The 19,238-nt window shown below is 32.6% G+C and overlaps 1 protein-coding gene across 1 annotated transcript in view; it reads right to left on the reverse strand.

The window, feature by feature from the left end:
• LOC140049597 (IgGFc-binding protein-like) overlaps positions 1–19,238 on the reverse strand; it is a 124,255-nt gene that overhangs the window by 32,494 nt on the left and 72,523 nt on the right. The window contains exons 56-80 of the mRNA XM_072094526.1: positions 16,574–16,729; positions 15,658–15,814; positions 14,076–15,266; positions 13,416–13,595; positions 12,999–13,204; positions 12,308–12,482; positions 12,098–12,217; positions 11,530–11,735; positions 10,665–10,769; positions 10,202–10,357; positions 9,631–9,778; positions 8,947–9,126; positions 8,619–8,830; positions 8,100–8,271; positions 7,544–7,654; positions 6,909–7,114; positions 6,377–6,511; positions 5,716–5,874; positions 4,956–5,115; positions 3,023–3,202; positions 2,459–2,661; positions 1,809–1,983; positions 1,432–1,545; positions 847–1,055; positions 422–526 (exon numbers count right to left, since the gene is read on the reverse strand). Coding sequence (XP_071950627.1) covers positions 422–526; positions 847–1,055; positions 1,432–1,545; positions 1,809–1,983; positions 2,459–2,661; positions 3,023–3,202; positions 4,956–5,115; positions 5,716–5,874; positions 6,377–6,511; positions 6,909–7,114; positions 7,544–7,654; positions 8,100–8,271; positions 8,619–8,830; positions 8,947–9,126; positions 9,631–9,778; positions 10,202–10,357; positions 10,665–10,769; positions 11,530–11,735; positions 12,098–12,217; positions 12,308–12,482; positions 12,999–13,204; positions 13,416–13,595; positions 14,076–15,266; positions 15,658–15,814; positions 16,574–16,729 — 5,121 coding nt within the window. The remainder of the gene's footprint in view (positions 1–421; positions 527–846; positions 1,056–1,431; positions 1,546–1,808; positions 1,984–2,458; positions 2,662–3,022; positions 3,203–4,955; positions 5,116–5,715; positions 5,875–6,376; positions 6,512–6,908; positions 7,115–7,543; positions 7,655–8,099; positions 8,272–8,618; positions 8,831–8,946; positions 9,127–9,630; positions 9,779–10,201; positions 10,358–10,664; positions 10,770–11,529; positions 11,736–12,097; positions 12,218–12,307; positions 12,483–12,998; positions 13,205–13,415; positions 13,596–14,075; positions 15,267–15,657; positions 15,815–16,573; positions 16,730–19,238) is intronic.

A 19,238-nucleotide genomic window follows, 5' to 3' on the forward strand; every position in this document is an offset into this window, starting at 1 on the left:
TTATATTTCTTTTGTTTTATGTATGAAAAATGCACATTTGTCTATTTATCGTCGATCGTTATCGTCCTAGTGTAAACGGGCCTTTATGCAGTCAATGTTTATTCATTAACCTGTTTGTATATGTTACAATTACAAACTGTTTATTAGAGTCTGTAAGGATATTGTAGTAAGACGTGCAGTAACTATAGCAGAATAATTTAACATCTCTAACCATATAAATACAAATACACTCATTCACATACATTACAATTTATCATCAGTTTAATAGAAAGCTCACCAATCTTTTTGAAAATTGTTTCCCTGTTGTGATTGGTTGCTTCAATTATTTCCATACTTTATATAGAAATTCACCGCTCAATAGCAACATATAGTAAATTTCTATGTAAATATAAAAAAAAACTGTGGTAAAAACGGTTCTTACCAATAATAATCCGCTAACATCTACAGTAATTCCATTAGTATTGATAGGTGGGATACGTTGAACACCATCAAAAAGAACAATTCGGTCTTGTAAAAGTGAAACAATCTAAAGTGAAAAAAAGAACAGAAATAAATGATATCGTCTTTTGAAAGCTTACTTATGCTTTGGTATCAGAGTTATATCTGCTATTTTTACAATATTGCAGGGATCTTACAGAGACAAGTAATTGTCAGTGTTGTCATAAAACAAAACAAAAATAATATCACAAAGAAAAACATGAAATAAAGTTTTAAAGGTACAGATTGAAAAAAAAAAGAAAACAAAAGAAAAAAAGGGGAAAAAAGAAAAAAAGTAAAAAGAAAAACATAATAACATCACATAATAATATCTTTTATAAACAAATGTTGAACCCTTTCCCAACATACCACATCATTTGCGTAAATATAAATCTCCTTAGTGACAGCAACATTAGAATTTTCTGTGCGTTTTTCATTTTGTTGCACAATTGTAAATTCAGTATCTGGATCATTGCAACTTTCTGCCAATACATACTGACACTCTCCTTGGAAGTCAAAGTTCACATCATCAAATGATTTGTAATGTGGATCTCCATGTGCATAACAATATCCAGTCCCTGAAAAAGTAATTAAAAATGAGAGAGATTCAATGAATATTTTCCACACATAAATTAAAAATACATAAAAATAATAATTATATTACCATGTTGGTTAGTTATTAAGAGCAGATTGTGCTACAGTAAAACCATAAAGGGACACCTTCGGAACCCAAGAAAATGTTGGTGTCCACTGAATAGGAGTTGATAGTAGTGTTCATTTTTCCTTATTCCTCATGATTTTATAATGTCGTCCCCAGAATAGGGGTGCATTATCTATACTAAAAACATATCGACTACCGGATATTTTTTTGGAAACAATTAAAGCATGCAGTGTCTACACAATACAAATAGCATTAACAGATGAGATACTAAACAAAACAACTATCTAACTTACTTGTGTCACATTTATTACCAGTCCATCCTGCAACACAAGTACATGTGTAGGAGACAGCATCAACTGCATTGCAACGACCATTATTTAAACATGGCATTTGGTCACAAGGATCAACTGAAAAATAAAAATGATTATTATTTCTTTAGTTTCTTTATACTGTGTATGGAGAATAAAAGGATAAATAATGTATCTATGTACATTGTTATCCCTTTTTGTTTTGTTATTACATTTTTTTTTAAATAGTGTGTGTTTAACCATGTACCCCTTTCACATCGCCAAGCAAAACTATTGAGTTTACACATAGCATACAAAATGCAGGGGTTCACAGCGTTCTTATAAAATGTGAAAGAGTTGTACTGAAGATTATGCACGCTTACCGTCACAAGTTATTCCATCCCCAATAAATCCATCAGGACAAAAGCAACGGAATTCACCATCATATTCACCACACTCCGAGTCAGGATCACAAGTCATAGCTGTACATTCTACATAATTGCCTCTTTTACATGTACATGATTGAGAACAATTAGAATCAACAAACATATCTCCAACCTTAAAATTAAAGCAATACAAATATATACATAGTAATTCTTAACATCAAAAATCATAAGAATATAATACTGTATGTGTATAGCAAAATTCCTTCCACAGAGGAAAACAAAAAGACAAGGGTTAGGTTCAGGACAAAAGAAAAGTGTTCCTACAGGGAAATTGAAAGTATGATGTTATCCTACAAACACACTCACGCACATATATATCACACAAAACACATAACCCCTAGGCGGAGGTAATAACTAAGAATACATATAAATATTTTCATTAAAATGAATAAATTTGATCTCTGTTGCCGGATACAATTGAGGACTTAAGGTAAGTTATGCAATGAAATTTACACTATAAAAAAAAGCTACAGTCATATAATGGTAGGCCACCAGCATATTAAGTAAAAGGTTCCAAGTTATTTGAATCTGAGTTGGGGTTCCTTATTCTCATTTTCACATATCTCATCTGTTTACAATATATTTACCGTATAATATGAACCTTCATACATGCATCCACAATCAACATCAGATACACAAATACCATCACTTAACAAGTAACCAGGATTACATTTGCACCCTTCTGTACAAGGTCTGTCACATGCAAGTGGATTTCTATCAGGCTCAGTACAAGTAGGCTCACATTCACTAACACAGCGATCGTAGCTAGATCCTTCGTCACAGTCAAATGCTATCCAATATAAAATGTTAGTTGTCAAAAATATTGTTTATTTGAGTATACAGTAGTCAATAGGGTTATGAAAAACTGTAAATGTATATGCAAATGAAATATGGTTAAAATTACATTTACAAGAAATTGTACATTTCAACACAGGTTAATATAAACAACCAGTAGGCAGTACTGCAAATGATGATGCAACACATGGACTTCTTCAAAAAAAAGTTTGTAACGAGTTGTTGGAAATAGATATAAGTAATAAATTGTAGGGCCGATAGCCACCCAAACTTAAATTTAAACAACTACAAATAATTTCCGATTTACAAAAATAATTGAAAACAATAAAATAAAACAAAAAACAATGTTATCTTACGGCAAAAATCCGCTGTTCTCCAAGGTTCAACTTCAACTCCATTAGCAATACATTCTGCTTCATATTCTTCAATATCACCACAAGGAGAAGTTTCTTCAGGAAGTACCGCACAAATGTCATAAGTACAATCGAAAAAATGTAATTCATAATCGCTTACATTATGGCAATATCTAAATGGACCTTTATAAAAAAACAAAAGAAATACTTTTATCACTACCAATACTACCAACAGACTAAGTTGACAAAATGGGGCTAAAGGAGTAGCAATTTGAAAATAAATAAGTATACACTTAATAGTGAAAATTATTGCAATGGCATGGTCAGGTTTAAACTGCATGATGCCACTTTAAAGCTCAGGTACACAGGCATGAATTTTAAATATAATATCAGGTTAATTGTACATAAATCAAATATTTGTAACAGAAATCAAGACAAAAAAACATGAATTTCCATTAATATGGTCAAATACAAAATGTGGCAAAAATCTGGTATAAAAAACCAAGAAGACTTTTTTTCAGTAGTTAGGTAGTTTAAAGTAATAAATCTAATGTAATAACATGTCTGGTGGCTCCCTAGAAGGTGAAAAAGATGGTGGATATACGGTGGATAATTTTTGCTATAGCATGAAAATAAAAATCTGAAGTTGAATAAAAATACCAGAAATGAAAATTCAAGTTATATTACCTATATTTAGTCATCGGATAACATTTGTTACCACACCATTTATTTTTCGTAGCTTTTTAAAATGCCTCTCTATTTACACAATTTGTGTACAAAAGAATAGTGATTTTACTGTGTAATTTGAACTATCCCCCCACTGATAAGAAAGTGCTTATTTTCAACAAGCTTGTGTAACACAAATAAAATCCCAAAAATTATGAAACATAGAGGAAACTATAGATCGATAATTATTGGAATGTATGATCAATATAAATGTTTTGTCCGCACCTGGCATTTAAATCCAAAGTCGCAACCAAAATACTCACTTAGGCTGCTAGTGCTATTGCACGCAGCAAAACAGCTATGGGGAGGTTTTAAACTACATTTGAGACTGCCTGAGTTTGGGCTGTTTGTTTAGGAATGGTTTGGCTAGAGGATCAAGTATCGTTCCTTCCCATTTATTACCATCAGGGTTTTAAACTACATTTGAGACTGCCTGAGTTGGGGCTGTTTGTTTAGGAATGGTTTGGCTAGAGGATCAAGTATCGTTCCTTCCTATTTATTACCATTAGGGTTTTAAACTACATTTGAGACTGCCTGAGTTTGGGCTGTTTGTTTAGGAATGGTTTGGCTAGAGGATCAAGTATCGTTCCTTCCTATTTATTACCATTAGGGTTTTAAACTACATTTGAGACTGCCTGAGTTTGGGCTGTTTGTTTAGGAATGGTTTGGCTAGAGGATCAAGTATCGTTCCTTTCTATTTATTACCATCAGGGTTTTAAACTACATTTGAGACTGCCTGAGTTGGGGCTGTTTGTTTAGGAATGGTTTGGCTAGAGGATCAAGTATCGTTCCTTCCTATTTATTACCATCAGGGTTTTAAACTACATTTGAGACTGCCTGAGTTGGGGCTGTTTGTTTAGGAATGGTTTGGCTAGAGGATCAAGTATCGTTCCTTTCTATTTATTACCATCAGGGTTTTAAACTACATTTGAGACTGCCTGAGTTGGGGCTGTTTGTTTAGGAATGGTTTGGCTAGAGGATCAAGTATCATTCCTTCCTATTTATTACCATCAGGGTTTTAAACTACATTTGAGACTGCCTGAGTTGGGGCTGTTTGTTTAGGAATGGTTTGGCTAGAGGATCAAGTATCATTCCTTCCTATTTATTACCATCAGGGTTTTAAACTACATTTGAGACTGCCTGAGTTGGGGCTGTTTGCTTAGGAATGGTTTTGCTAGAGGATCAAGTATCGTTCCTTTCTATTTATTACCATCAGGTTTTCTTATGATATCACACATGTCCTCAGCTTGTTGTTTATAGTCATCATTTTCTTCACATGGATCATAATCATCAGCATCAGGATCTTCCAAATCATCAACGTTGTTAGGATCTGTCAACCAACTATTTCCAAATGCATTTGCTGTATCCAGCTATTAGAATAAAACACATGACTGCTGTCAACATTTATGCTTTAGTCTTGATTCCCATTTAAATTTTACAAATAACAAACACATGCAAAATAATGCTTATTGAGTAAATGAGACTTTCATGTCTTGAATGTAATGAAGCATTTATGTATGCATGTAAGGTAATATATATGATGACTGTAGGTTAAGAACCCTTGACTCAAAATATTTACTTCCTTTCTTTACCAAAAAGTATCACACAACATAAATTTATAATGAATTGGTTATGAAAAATCACCATCGTTTTACAACACAAACATCTGTTTAAGAATAAAAAATAAAACTTTTAAAGATAAAAGTGTCAATTATATTCATTTACATTCCTACATGTCAGCAAAATAAAAGCCATATTGCATCTTTGGCTCCAGCATTGTCTTGCTTATGAAACTTGTTATTTTGTTAAAAGCATTGAGAAACTAAATAGAGGATTTTTAAAACAGGATTTAACCTTATCATGGGGAAATAAGCTAATTAAAGTTAGTCAATGATTGATGAATATTCAATGTTCCTCTTTTTTTAGAAGAATTGGTGAAGACTTATATTTAATCAGAAAGAGAATCTTACCAGCTGTCCATCAGGATTAGAAAAGTCATTATCTGGATTTCCATCCCACGTGCCACATAATCCTGCAGTATTGTTAAACCAGTAATCGCTCCTCACTCTAACATATACAGTACTTAATCCATTGAAATACACATTCAAGCCAAAGTCTGTTCTCAGTTTCTTGAAAATAAGACATTAGTTATTATTTATTTATTGAACAGAATAAAAGAATCTAGAGTAGGCACATACCCCGTGTAGTTTATATTTTATTTTGGTTGTATGTTTTAGTGCTTAAGGTTTGCATACATCTTCAAGTGAAGTTGTACAAAGTGGTTGTTATGCCATGGTAGTTGTATACTCTAAGGTTGGCATATGCTAGGGTAGTTAAATAACCCAGCTTGGTAATACTCTTGATTTATTACAGAATAGTTATTCTGTATTCTGCAGGGGAGCTGTATAATCTATAGTAGTTGTATACTCCAAGAGTTGTATACTACAGTACAAGGGAGCAGTATAATCCAGGGTAGCTGTATACTCCAAAGGAGATGTGTAATCCAGGGCAGCTATATACTCTAAAGAACCTGTATAATTCAGGGTAGATAAACACTCCATGGTAGCTTATTATTATCCAGCTTTGTAATATTATTACTAAATAAAACAGGTGAAATAAATGTTATTTTACCAAGTAATTTGTTAATTTTGTAATTTCAACACCAGGAACTAATGTGTATGGTACTTGTTCATTAACACCATTAACTTGAAACTTCAGAGGTCCACAAAAGAAAAAGAAACAAAACCTAGGTAGAAAACTGATTACCTGAAAAACGAAAATTACATTTCATCAAACATATTGAATTGACTGATTGAATTATCTAACATAAAGCATAGCTAGCAATGAAGTAAAAGGAGATGCACAGTGGTATTTGTAGTCTTTAACTATGTACTTTTAAATCATATACCACATATATAGATTCCGGGTCTGTGATTGACTAAAAGCAAAGTTATAGGACAAAGAAGGATTATTGATAGTTTTAAATGAAAGTTACAATGAAATTATTTAATCTTTAACAACCTATAATGTATGTACGAGATATATAAAACAGGGAACAGAGTAATCTATTGCCCCTCAGTGACCAGACATACATGAGGCCAGCATCACCTTGCGCAGTAAATCACAAAATTTCCCTCATATACATATTGTATACTGTACTTACGTAATCATCTATATAAACATAAATTTCATATGTATACGACACTCTGGGATTCAAGAAACCTTTCCTGTTTTTCTGCACAACAGTCACATTTCTATTGTCTATGTTGTTTGTCAACAGAATATACTCTCCACCACCTTGGAAGTCAAATTTTCTATTATCGAATGTACTATAGTGTGGATCACCAGAAGCAGAGCATTCTCTTGTATCTACAAAATAAATTTATGTTCATCAGTAAAATGTACTATAAATATGTGGTAGACATGGTAATCATAAAACCAATCTTAAGAGTACTGTTAGGACCTTTTTGCATGCAGTTTCAAGCTAATGAACAAACTTTTCTGGATGGGAGACCATCTAGAAATAGCAGCGGGTCCTGTATATACCAGAGAGTAATGGTGTAATGATAATATCGGACAAGCATATGATAGGCATGGATTCAAGGTTATCTGTACTATACTAATTGCATCATTAGGCAAAATGCTTTACTCTCATTGCCTTACCTGAGGGTCCAAAATGATCAGCAATTGCTGGATGGATCACCTTCATTAAATATGGTAAAAAAAAAAATGGCCACACCTTGGAGTCTTATCAAGTAGATATCTTTATATTATGCAATCAACAATTTGCCTACTTACATAACTGACACTTGTCTCCGGCAGATCCAAATGGGCATGTGCAAATGTAGTTAGTTTCTTCTGGTGTACAAGTTCCACCATTAATGCAGGGGTTAGGTGAACATGGGTCAACTATAAACAATAAAGAGCAAACATATGATGCAAAAAATAATATATTTTACAGTGGCTAATGCCCAAAAGCATATCCAGAGGGGTTCGTGCTGTTGCATTTCTAGATGGGGTGATCAAGCAGTAAAAGCAGAGGCACAGCAACTTATAACCATAAAAGAGAAAGTTTCAGACTGTCCTGGTGGTGGAACAAGTTTTCGCAATAATGATAACTTAAAAAGGAAGGTCCAATGAGCAGGGAGTTGATGTGGTTGACATTCAGCTCTTGTTGATGTTATATAAATTATAGGGCCAATTGTTCGTCACAGGATTCCTCTGCACTAAAATGCCAGTATAGCTTTAATTTGAACTGCAAGGGGATTATCGCACAACATGCCGGATCATTTTTAAGCAAACGGAAATGTGTTACAAACATACCATTTACCAAGTATATAATGAGTAATATTACCTTGACAATCTAATCCATTTCCAAGATATCCTGCATTACATATACATCCATAGTCTCCATCTACTGGTCCACAATAAGCATTAGAAGAACAATCGAAGTTGGAGCACTGTAACATACCACCTCTGCATTCACATGTCTCAGAACAATCTTCTAAAGTAAATGTTACACCAGACTATTTGATAGAAAAAAAGGAAATTATTATTAATAATATAAACAGAATTTCGAGAAAATTTTTTAAAAAACATGAAATATATGGAGTCAATATGCCGGCGTGGAAAACACCTGATCTTTTTAAATCAATCTATAAGAAATGCAAAGTACAGTATTTTTCTATGTAAAACATATTTTTTGGAAATGTTTATTCTGTTAAAATGATTCTACTGCAGTTACTGCAGTAAATACATTATTTACCTAAAAAGAAAGAACAATACTTTATTTCAGTAGAAAAGTGTAGCTACAGCAGTAGATCTATTTTTCAAATAATTTAAGATGATCACTTATAGTGTGATTCGAAAATACCTCAATGTATCGGCTTCCTACTTGACAACCACAATCACTAGATTCAACACATTGTTGTCCACTGAGCACATAGCCATCATTGCACTCACAACCTTCTACACATTGTCTATCGCAACTTTCAAGATTCAAGTTGTTGTTGTTGATGCTGGAGCAAGTTGGTTGACATGCAGACATACATGGTTCATAGTGTGAATTTGCAGGACAGTTCAGAGCTACAAGTTATAACAAGTAAACAAGTTACATGGTTTTGAAAGACAATCAATTTCCATTATGATCTTGTGAATGTATATATACAATATACACATACAACAGATTGACACAAACTTACGACAGAAGGAGACACTTCTCCAAACTTCAATCTCAATGCCATAATCTTGACATTGTCGTGCATATGCTTCAATATCTTCACAGAGGCTCAGTTCGTCTGGTAAAGTTGCACACAAATCATAAACACAGTCAGAGTAAATATCATTTGGATCAACTACATCGTGACATTCCTCAAAGGGACCTGAAAATATATATAAATATACATAAATATATATATATATATATAAATCCAAAGGCAAATTACTGAAAAAAATGACAATGCTGTGGGTATCAGTGGCTGGATCTCAATGGAGATACAAAAAAAAAAAAGCGAAAAGCTAAATCCAAACGATAAAGTAAACAGTCAGAAAAGTTAGCAGAGCTTTCAGGCAACACTAGCCCTTCATCAGTGCAAGTGAGGGAATTTGGTTAAAGTCATAGCATAAAGTTACATATACATATATAAAAAATACAGACAATGAACATGTGTATTTTATCAATATATCATTTTACCATTCGAATTAGAATTTTTTTTTCCAGGAGAGATGTTGGCATTTTGAGATGATGGAAAATATGTAGTTTGCTCCAAGAAAATATGGACTAGATATCTTGGCGTGTACAGTCTTCCCGTCCTGGTCCACAAAGTCCATATTCACCATACAAACATTAAATAACAACATGAATAGGGTGCAAAATGAAAACAAACCTTCAGTATCTATAATTATGTTGCATTTTGTTTCTGCTTCTTCTTCATCCTCATTATCTTCACAAGGATCTGGAGGACTGATGCCCATTTCAAATGTACAATCGGGAGAATCAGCCCAACTGTTTCCAAACTCATTTACACTGGAAGTCTATTAAAACAAATATTCACTTCATACTACAATTTATAATTCATATCGGAATGATGGAAAACAAGTCTTTTGGGATATATAAATATATAGGATAATAATTTAATATATATTTCTATTTTAGTCACAGAGCTTAGTTAATTGGTTCCAATTAAAAATGAAAATGTAATTAAATTCTACTGCAAACATTTCTGGCTGTTTTACTTTATTATTTTGATTTCAATTTTTGCTTATTGTATTTGTATTTTCATTGAGATCCAGCCACCTATACTAATTTTTTCAGTAATTTTCATTTGGATTTAAATAATATACATACTTATACATGTCTAAACATTTAACAATATTTGAATGATCAATCAAAATATTGATGATGGTTGACAACAACTGGTTTTTTTTTGGACTACAGTAATAATTGTTTACTTTTACCTGTTGTCCAGAAAATTTAATGTATTCATTGTATTTATCATAATCCAGATTACCACACAATCCCTCTGTTGAGTTGTAGAATTTAGTTGAGAGTGAAACCTCTATATTACTTTCACCATTCCATTGAACTTCTAAGCTGAAATTGGTTTGAAGAATCTGGAATACAGAAGTGAAGTAACAGTGTATTCTTAAACATATTTTAAAGATAATTTTAAACTATATACATCCAATTTTCCAATGAACAATTTTCAATAGATTTCTATAAAATGCACATTATTTTGCTTGATATATTCTACTTTTACTAGAACTCAAAGCATTATGATATTCACAGCTTTAAAATATTCAAACTAATAATAGTAATCTAATTTTATATTGTATTGTTAAGTTGGAAGATATCAAATTTACTTCTTAAATGTTAAACTATACAAGTGTAGACTTGTTGTCTTCACATTAAAACACTTACCAAATCAGTTCCAACCAGTTCAATATTTAGACCAGGACAAGCAAATGGAGGAGTCACTTCAATTCCATCAATCTCAAGCATTTTATTTTGTTTGAATTCTATAACCTAGAAGTAAGATATTCATAAAATAAATTCAATATTAAAAAATCTTAAAGTTGTGAAAAGATCAATATTTTTTTTTTAAACGTAAAAAAAGCATGGCTGTAAATGTTGGTTGAAATTGGCTAATTTTTTAAAGTTAGTTGTTAGCACATGAATCATTGCAACCAATAAGAATTCTTAAACTCACTATTAGGGAGGTTTCGCAAGTTTACGAATACGATAACGAAAACGGATACGTCAAGCACACGTATTCGTTTTTCGTAAGCCAGAAAAAATCTGTTTCGCATGGTAACAAAATATTGAGGGCGCCGTCCAAAATATGACTGTGATAAATTTGAGCGAAGCGCAGGTACGTGTTGTTTGGTGCTTGGCTGCCTAGGCCTAGCGTAACATCAAAGCAAGTGAGGACTTTAAAAACTGCTATTTATCAAAATTGACCTGGCATTTTAGTAAATTACTTTAGTAAATTACTTTCAATAAATCTATAATTATATTATAATCATGAATCATTCCTGATTCAAATGCAAAATGTCCAAAATAGATCAGAAACTATACTCGTTTTGTAGTTACGAATATGACTGGTGATATTCGTCAACACGAATACGCTTTACGGATATGAAATGGGGATCAGCTCAAAAGTTTCACAAATGTGACGTATCCGTTTTCGTTATCGTATTTGTAATGTCGCGAAACCTCCCTATTGTTTGAAAGATGACAAATAATAAGAAATACTAAAACAAAAACATTTTTAAAAGATACATACTTTATCAAATACATATATATAAACTTCCTCAGTTACTGAATATCGGGAGTTAGATAACCGTCTGTTTTCTTGGAGTATGCTAAAAGGTGGATCAACTCCAGTTTTACTTTGACTAAAAACATATCTACACTCTCCTTGGAAATCATATTTTAACCCATCAAACGTTGTATAGTGGGGATCACCATGTGCACTACATGTTACAGTTGCTGTATAGAGAAAAGAAAAAAATTGTTTATATCAAAACTCTAATTGTTAAATTAAAAAACGATGGACCATATCCAAACCATAATATCCCTGATCATTTAAGGTTTTTAACAAATCCAATTTATTTAAGAGATTTATTATATGTTTCAAAAAGAGAAACATTATATGATCTAATTAAGGCATTTCGTTCTTTCTATGAAAGATAAAAGTTTTAGTAGAAGTAAAAACTATGTATAATTTTAAGAGAAAGGTTGTTATTATATAATTATGTATTAGTACTATAGTTAGTATTTGTTATCCTTTCCCATTAATACATTATACATCTTATGTGTGTACCATGTGTATGATGGTTTGGTTGACTTACCTTCATCGCAGTAATCTCCCATCCATCCTCTGAAGCAGATACAAACATACCCACGCCAATCGTTTTCATTTAACTCACATCGCCCATTTGATCCACAAGGTGACAGAACACAGGGACTCACTGAAATGTATTATAACATTTTTCTTTACAATGTAATATTATTTTGTAATGATTTATCTACCAAAATACAAAATGTAAATTTTTACTTACGAATACAACTGGTGATTCCATCTCCTGTATACGGGTCTACACAGTTGCAGCCAAACTCTCCATCCTTTAGCACACATTCTGCATTTGCATCACAAAATATGTCTTCGCAACTAAATTGGCCACTTGTGCAAGTACAGATCGCAGAACAATCTTCTACAACAAAGCTAGCTCCAGCCTAAAAGTAAACAAACCAAGATGGTAAGAAGTCTGCCTCAGCTAAGTCCAGTTGCCAAACTGTTGTCAAGATAGGGGGCACCTCAAACCAAAGACATAATATCGGCACTGATTCAAGTCACTTCTCGACCACTCTTCTTAGAAATGCAGTCAAAACGGGCACTTAGAAAACCCAGTGCATTTTTTGAAAAGAGTAGGGTGTTACCTGGTGTTTTGGTCCATTTCAGTTCAGTAAGTTGGACTAACAACCCTACTAGTTTAATCAATTTTTCCCAATACCACAAAAAAAGGAACTAAACTATTCTAATCGCATTATATCTATTCATTGTATTTAAATGGTTGGTATTTGGTCATTGATGAAGTTGAAAAAGTTCTTTAGTAAAGTGTGGCTTTCTGTACACCTTAATGCTAAATACAAGTTGATGTGAACATACTCCAACTAAGGTATTGGTGCATCACTGGCAGGTGGGTATCATCAGTTCTTACAGTTCTGTAACTTTTAAAAAATCTCACTCACCTCATAATAAGTATTTTCCCAAGTACAACCACATTCTTCTGGTAAGACACAATTTGAACCACTTTGATATCTTCCTGGTAAACATTCACATCCCTCTACATCCATATTAGGGCACACATCAGTTGTATTCCTACCAATGTCAGAACAAGTCTTGGGACATCCTGAAGCATCTATTCTGTATTGTGATCCTTCTGGACAATCCGGTGCTAACAAATAGATTAATTTAAATCAATCAATAACCTTTAAAAGATGCCTTGCAGCATGGGAATGTATAATTGTATTTTCAGGATTAACGGTTCTTGTATCTAATACCCCTTTCACATTAATCACTAAGTATAAAGTTAAGTAAAAACGAAAACAGTATTAATCTCTTTTGATGTGGTATGGCAAAGCTCCTGTTAATTAGGTTTATCTTACCACAGAAGTCTTCTGTTCTCCACGATTCAATTTCAATTCCTGATCCAGTACAAGACTCTGCATAAGCAGCAATATTTCCACAAAGTGCTCTTTCATCAGGTAATGTTGCACACATGTCATATACACAACCTTGATAAGCATTAGTGGGATCAACTGTTTCATGACAGGCCACAAATGGGGCTAAAGATAAAAAATATATTCTGCATATTTAACATAAGTAAACAAGTAAAAATGGAAACTAGTATGCAGTATTCTATGGTGTTGGCACACACCTGAAATCTCTACATCTCCCTCTGGTTAGAGTGACTAATAGTAGACTCCACATTTATACGATAAGTTTTAGTCTGTTAGTGCCATGTGTTTGTTAAGACATTCTCTTAAACTTACAATAGAATAGTAATTTACTTAACACTTAACTAGTTTGACCAAAAAAAAGTGTGATGTGCCTAAATGTGGTAGTGATATGCCCAAATGTGGTAGTGATATGATATCATCATGTCCATATATGGGCACAAAATCATCAGTGAACTCTTGATTTGATTTATTCAATTTCAGCAACAAAAATAAACCAACAACAAAATAAACCAAAGCACCAAGGATTATCAAAATAGAAACACAAACATATATTAATTATTTTGAATCACAATTGAATGAGATTACCTTCACTTGTTGGAGATGTATCAATGTCACCATAAGTTGTTAGCAGACCATAGGCTAGTGGAAGAGCAGTTGTAACTGCAACGTTGTGGCTGTAAACCATAACAAAGAAGCGTACATCATTTGAACGATGACTAATACGGTATTGTCCGTCTGAGGGCCATACTTCATAGACCTGTACACACATTCCAGATGCATCTCTACTGCTGTCTGTATCGATTAAAAGCTGATCATCAATAATTATTCCTGTTCGTGATTCACATGGAAGTGTTACTGTAACAACAGTAGTCAAAGAATCTTGGAAAATCAACTGAGAAGGCATAAAAGAAACTTCACCCGAATACTGACTGTGTGGAGGGAAAACCACCATTGCGGCATCATCTTCTTCTCTTTCAATAAACTGTACAACCATTATAGGTTTATCTGAACTAATATAAATAGCATCAGCCTCATCTATTTCTTCAGAGTAGAAACTTCCATCATTTACAGTTACACTTGAGTCTTCAATTTCTACAGTTGTGTTGTCTTCCGTGGCAACTAGAACTAATTTGTAAGGAAGCGGTGAGCTTACTGTGAAGTTCCATCCCCATGTATTAACAGGAGGTAAACTTTCAACAGATATTCTACAATAACCACCTGCAATAGATCTACAATTACCACCACATGTTACAAACACTGGATTACTTGAAGATAATCTATGTCCAGTTAGGTCTTCATCACTTTGAATACTTAAAGATTCACCTTCCGAAATAGAAAATTCGTTCAACAATTCACCACGATTAGATATAGTAATTGTTGAATCTTCAGCTGCTGTTACTGTGCACACATGCTCTGGATATGATGCAAGTACATATTCAGTTCCTAGACTATCAACAGGATAGACTAAGAATGATTCTAATGTTAACTCTTGGTTAATTGCTGCATGTAAGATTATGTTGCGATCAGCAGAAACGCGAATTGTATTTCTACAAACTTCTGTACACACAAGAATATCTTGAGGCAAATCAACAACTCGTGTTTCTTTTCCATCGATGTCTATTGATGTATAATATTCATCATTGGAGGTGAACACTGTTACAGTTGTGCTACTAAGACTTGTTCCTGTTATTATAAGCTTTGGTTCTGTCCCGTCAACTTCAAGTTGAGAAGGAAAGGCAAAAATAAACTGCTGTCCAATAGTGTCAATTGCGTCACCTACAAGAATATTGATATTGAGCACTTCATAATACCAATACAAACTATATATGTAGTGTACAATTTATTCTGATAAAATGATACCTTATATTTATGGATGCATGCAATAGCAAAAACATATAAACAAAGCCTATGTGGTGAAAAGGTGGGATTTCAGAAACCATTTTGGCTGCGATATTGGACCAATATGCCTGTTCATTTTCAAATGTTTTGTAAAACCTTAATTCCCAGTACATTTAGATACCCAACGTGGACATACAAACAAACGCTTCTCTTATAGATTGAATTCTGTAAATTGACTTTTACATTTTTAATACTGTCTTGATTTTTATACATTTTTGGAAGTTTTTAAAATATATTTTAAAAGAAAGGAGGATATATAACTTGTTACCTTGGTCATTAATGATTACATTACAAAGTTCTCTAGCTCTAGCTTCATTTTGTGGATTTTCTTCACATGGGTCATAATTATCATCATTAGGGTCTTCTAATGAATCACAATCTTCATTAGCAATCCAACTGTTGCCAAATAACGCTGGGCTGTTTACCTGTTGAGTTCAATAAAAAATAATAATAGAACTTTGATTTAATCTTTAAAACCCATACTTGATTTTCAATATATATCAACATCTTTGTTTTTAAAGGCAATATTCTATATTAATAATAAAGAATATGGATTTAGTGAATCTCACAATTATGGTATAATTTTGAACGTAAGCCTCACTGTGAGAGGTTTTGTCTAAATGTAAGCCAATACAGTATATAATATTATATGGACATTCCTTGCTTTACTGGAAAACCGAATTACAAGATGTACTGTTGTGCAGTTCAGCATTTAATTTGATTTATAGTACCAATACAACATTTTCAACGCATAGATTCATTTTAAGTTTCGGTTTTAATTGAAACTTAAATACAGCACATAATACAGATGCATGACATTCCAAGCCAACATACTTGAAATTGGTTCTAACTACAGACACAACACAAGAACATAACACAACGTAAGTGATTAGACCAATAACAAGTGAATTGACCAATAACAAGTGATGGATTGTTCGAACAGTCGCTTATTATTGGTCAACTTGCTTGCATTTTGGGTATGGCCTTGTGTTGCCTCTCTAGTGGGATCCAAGTTTGAGTAAGAGGCCTCATGTATTTTCCTTCACCTTACTGTGTGAACATTCTTGTTTTGAATGGGTTTTTTTTTGGCAAAAAAGAATAAGAATGTATGGTTCAGTAAACGATCACAATATTATTCTGAAATACATTGAAATTTTAAGCCTCATAACAAAGTAGTACTTTACCAAAACACCATCACTTGTAGTAAAATCATTATCAGGATCTTCATCATAGTTTCCACACAAGCCACTTGTTTTGTTAGCATAAGAAGCTGATAGAAGAACTCTCCAATCATATCTACCATTCCAAGAAACCTCAAGGCTAAAGTTTGTTTTCAGAACCTAATAAATGTACATAATAAACATTACATTACTTTCTTCTTTAGTTATAGAATACCATGCAATACAGTGCCTATACTGCATGGAATGCTAATACACTTTTCACACTTGCAAAAAATAACAACTTGTAACAAGTTGTAACCAGGTTTGCATAGTTTAAAGATAATTTTCTGTAAAATCTTGAGAGAAAAACACACATGAACAATTAGAGGCCTATTTTTTTGTCCCGAGCTCTTGTTACTGCGCACACGTGTGTATTGACCTGGTATTAAAATGACCAATAACAGTGATCAAATAACGCGCAGAGATTTCTCAAGGTTCCACGTTTACATTTATGAAAACGTGTAGTAAATTGGGAGATCCAACCGGTTTAAGAAGGGGCGAATTTAGTTATTTAATTTTTAATTATAAACAAGAGTATACCATCAAACAAACAAAACTTCATGTTAGTACTGTGTATCTATAAAAGTATATGTACATATTAGACACAAAACTGATTGTTTTGTGTATCATGTGTCTCTGAATTCTATCTCATAAACTTACAGCAAATATTAAATCAGGTGTATTAATCAAAGATTTACTTAACAATCCATCAATAAAGATAATTATTGATAAACATTTTATAGTGAATTTTTCTTTCTATTTAAAGTTTTCTGTATTTTGTAAAATATTGTGTATAATCATGTACAGTATTTTCATCTGTGCCCTTATATTTATTAAAGTGCATCACATATATGCCCTACTGTATACATTGTACAACATTTTATACCTGTTTTATCATATTGGTTTATATGTGCCTTTTGTATTTAATACATTGTACAGTATTCTGTACTTCATTCATGTTGTTCGTGTCTCTTTTTTTGTCTTTCTATAAATTTATTAATCTGTATTAATAAACGTAATGTAACATAAATTTATTTTGGTTCATCTTTTGTGCCAAATACATTTTTACCTTAATCATAACCTTAGATGGTCATGTTTATGATTTGTTTTGTGACGTATCACGTTATTCCCTGAATTCTATCTGATAAACTCAGCTGGTTGTTTGAATGTTTACAGTATACATAGTATAGTGAATGTTTATGAGTGTGATGGTACAAATAATTTCATGAGGTGAAAAATGAAATTGTATTTTACATTCAAACAACCAGCTGAGTTGTCTTTATTAAACAATTCTAAAACATTTCTTAAGTAAAGTTTTAAAATAATACAGCCAGTCAGGAGACCATCTAAATGTATCATCCATTTTCAGTTCAAAGATACACAATAATGTTTACAATTATTACAACAAAAACACCTGATTTAATAATTGCTTTAAGTTTATCAGATAGAAAAATTTTGAAACATGACGTGACATACAGTATATACGAACGCTTTAAAGTAAAATAATCATGCCTGTATAGTAGAGCTGCAATATAAAAAAACACCTTGAACCATTCACAATATTTATCTAAACTGCTGGTTTAGTAGAATCTTTACTGTAAATAATTTTATATCACCAGCTTCTTTCGAAAATTTATCTCAACCTTACTCAAACATAGATAGGGTTTATCAGCCGGCTGTTTGTGTGCTTTGCGTTTGTTTAGTTGGTAGATATGGACATAAATGTTTGTTTACAAAATGTTTTATTGGTTAAAACGTGACTAAAATAAGGCTTATATAAAGTCACATAAATAGCATTCATTTACCTCCGCCAAGGAGGTATATGTAATCGGTAGCGTGTGTTTGTTTGTTTGTTTGTTTGTTTGTTAGCAGGATTACTCAAAAAGTAATTACAAGATCTTTACCAAAATGAATAGACAGATAGATATGTGGTCAAGGACCATTCCATTAAATTTTGGAACCGTTTGGGACCACAGTCTCAATTCTGGACCACTTTTTAGTATACTTGTTTAGACCTGCTAGTGTTAAAAGATAGGACAGAATTTTTCAAAAGCCGGCGAGCAGTCTTAAAGTAACAAGTAAACTGAAATTGCATTTTCTCGAGAACTACTTGTCCAAAAAACTTCATTTTTGAACAAGAGGCAAGAGTTATAATTTGTGATTTGTAATTTTAAAACATAATTTGATTTAATGTGCACGTTTTTTGATGCGAGTAGTTTAAAAAACCTATTTCTTTTCAAATTCACTCGTTTGATTTTCGCGTTGCTGTTCTATTGTTAGTCAACTGAAGCTATTGTTAATTGAAAGGCTTGTTACATAACCATTACACCAAACTCGCATACACATGCTTGTAATGAAATTAGCCTAAATCACAAACAGCATTAAGACACACACAAATAAATATATATATATATTTTTTACCAGAGAAATTTTATGTAGGAGAATTTTACAGTAGGCGGAGGTATGCCCTCTCAGAGTGGCTTTCTAGTTCATATTGTTAGGATAATAATTTGATCGAGGTATCAGGGATTCGATCTCCTAGAAGTCAATAGTACTATTAATTTTTATCCATTCTGCAAGCTGTGTGTGAGTATCTATCTATCTATAATCTACAGGCATAAATACAGCA

Source organism: Antedon mediterranea, chromosome 5 (assembly GCF_964355755.1).
Source record: "Antedon mediterranea chromosome 5, ecAntMedi1.1, whole genome shotgun sequence".
NCBI lineage: Eukaryota > Metazoa > Echinodermata > Crinoidea > Comatulida > Antedonidae > Antedon > Antedon mediterranea.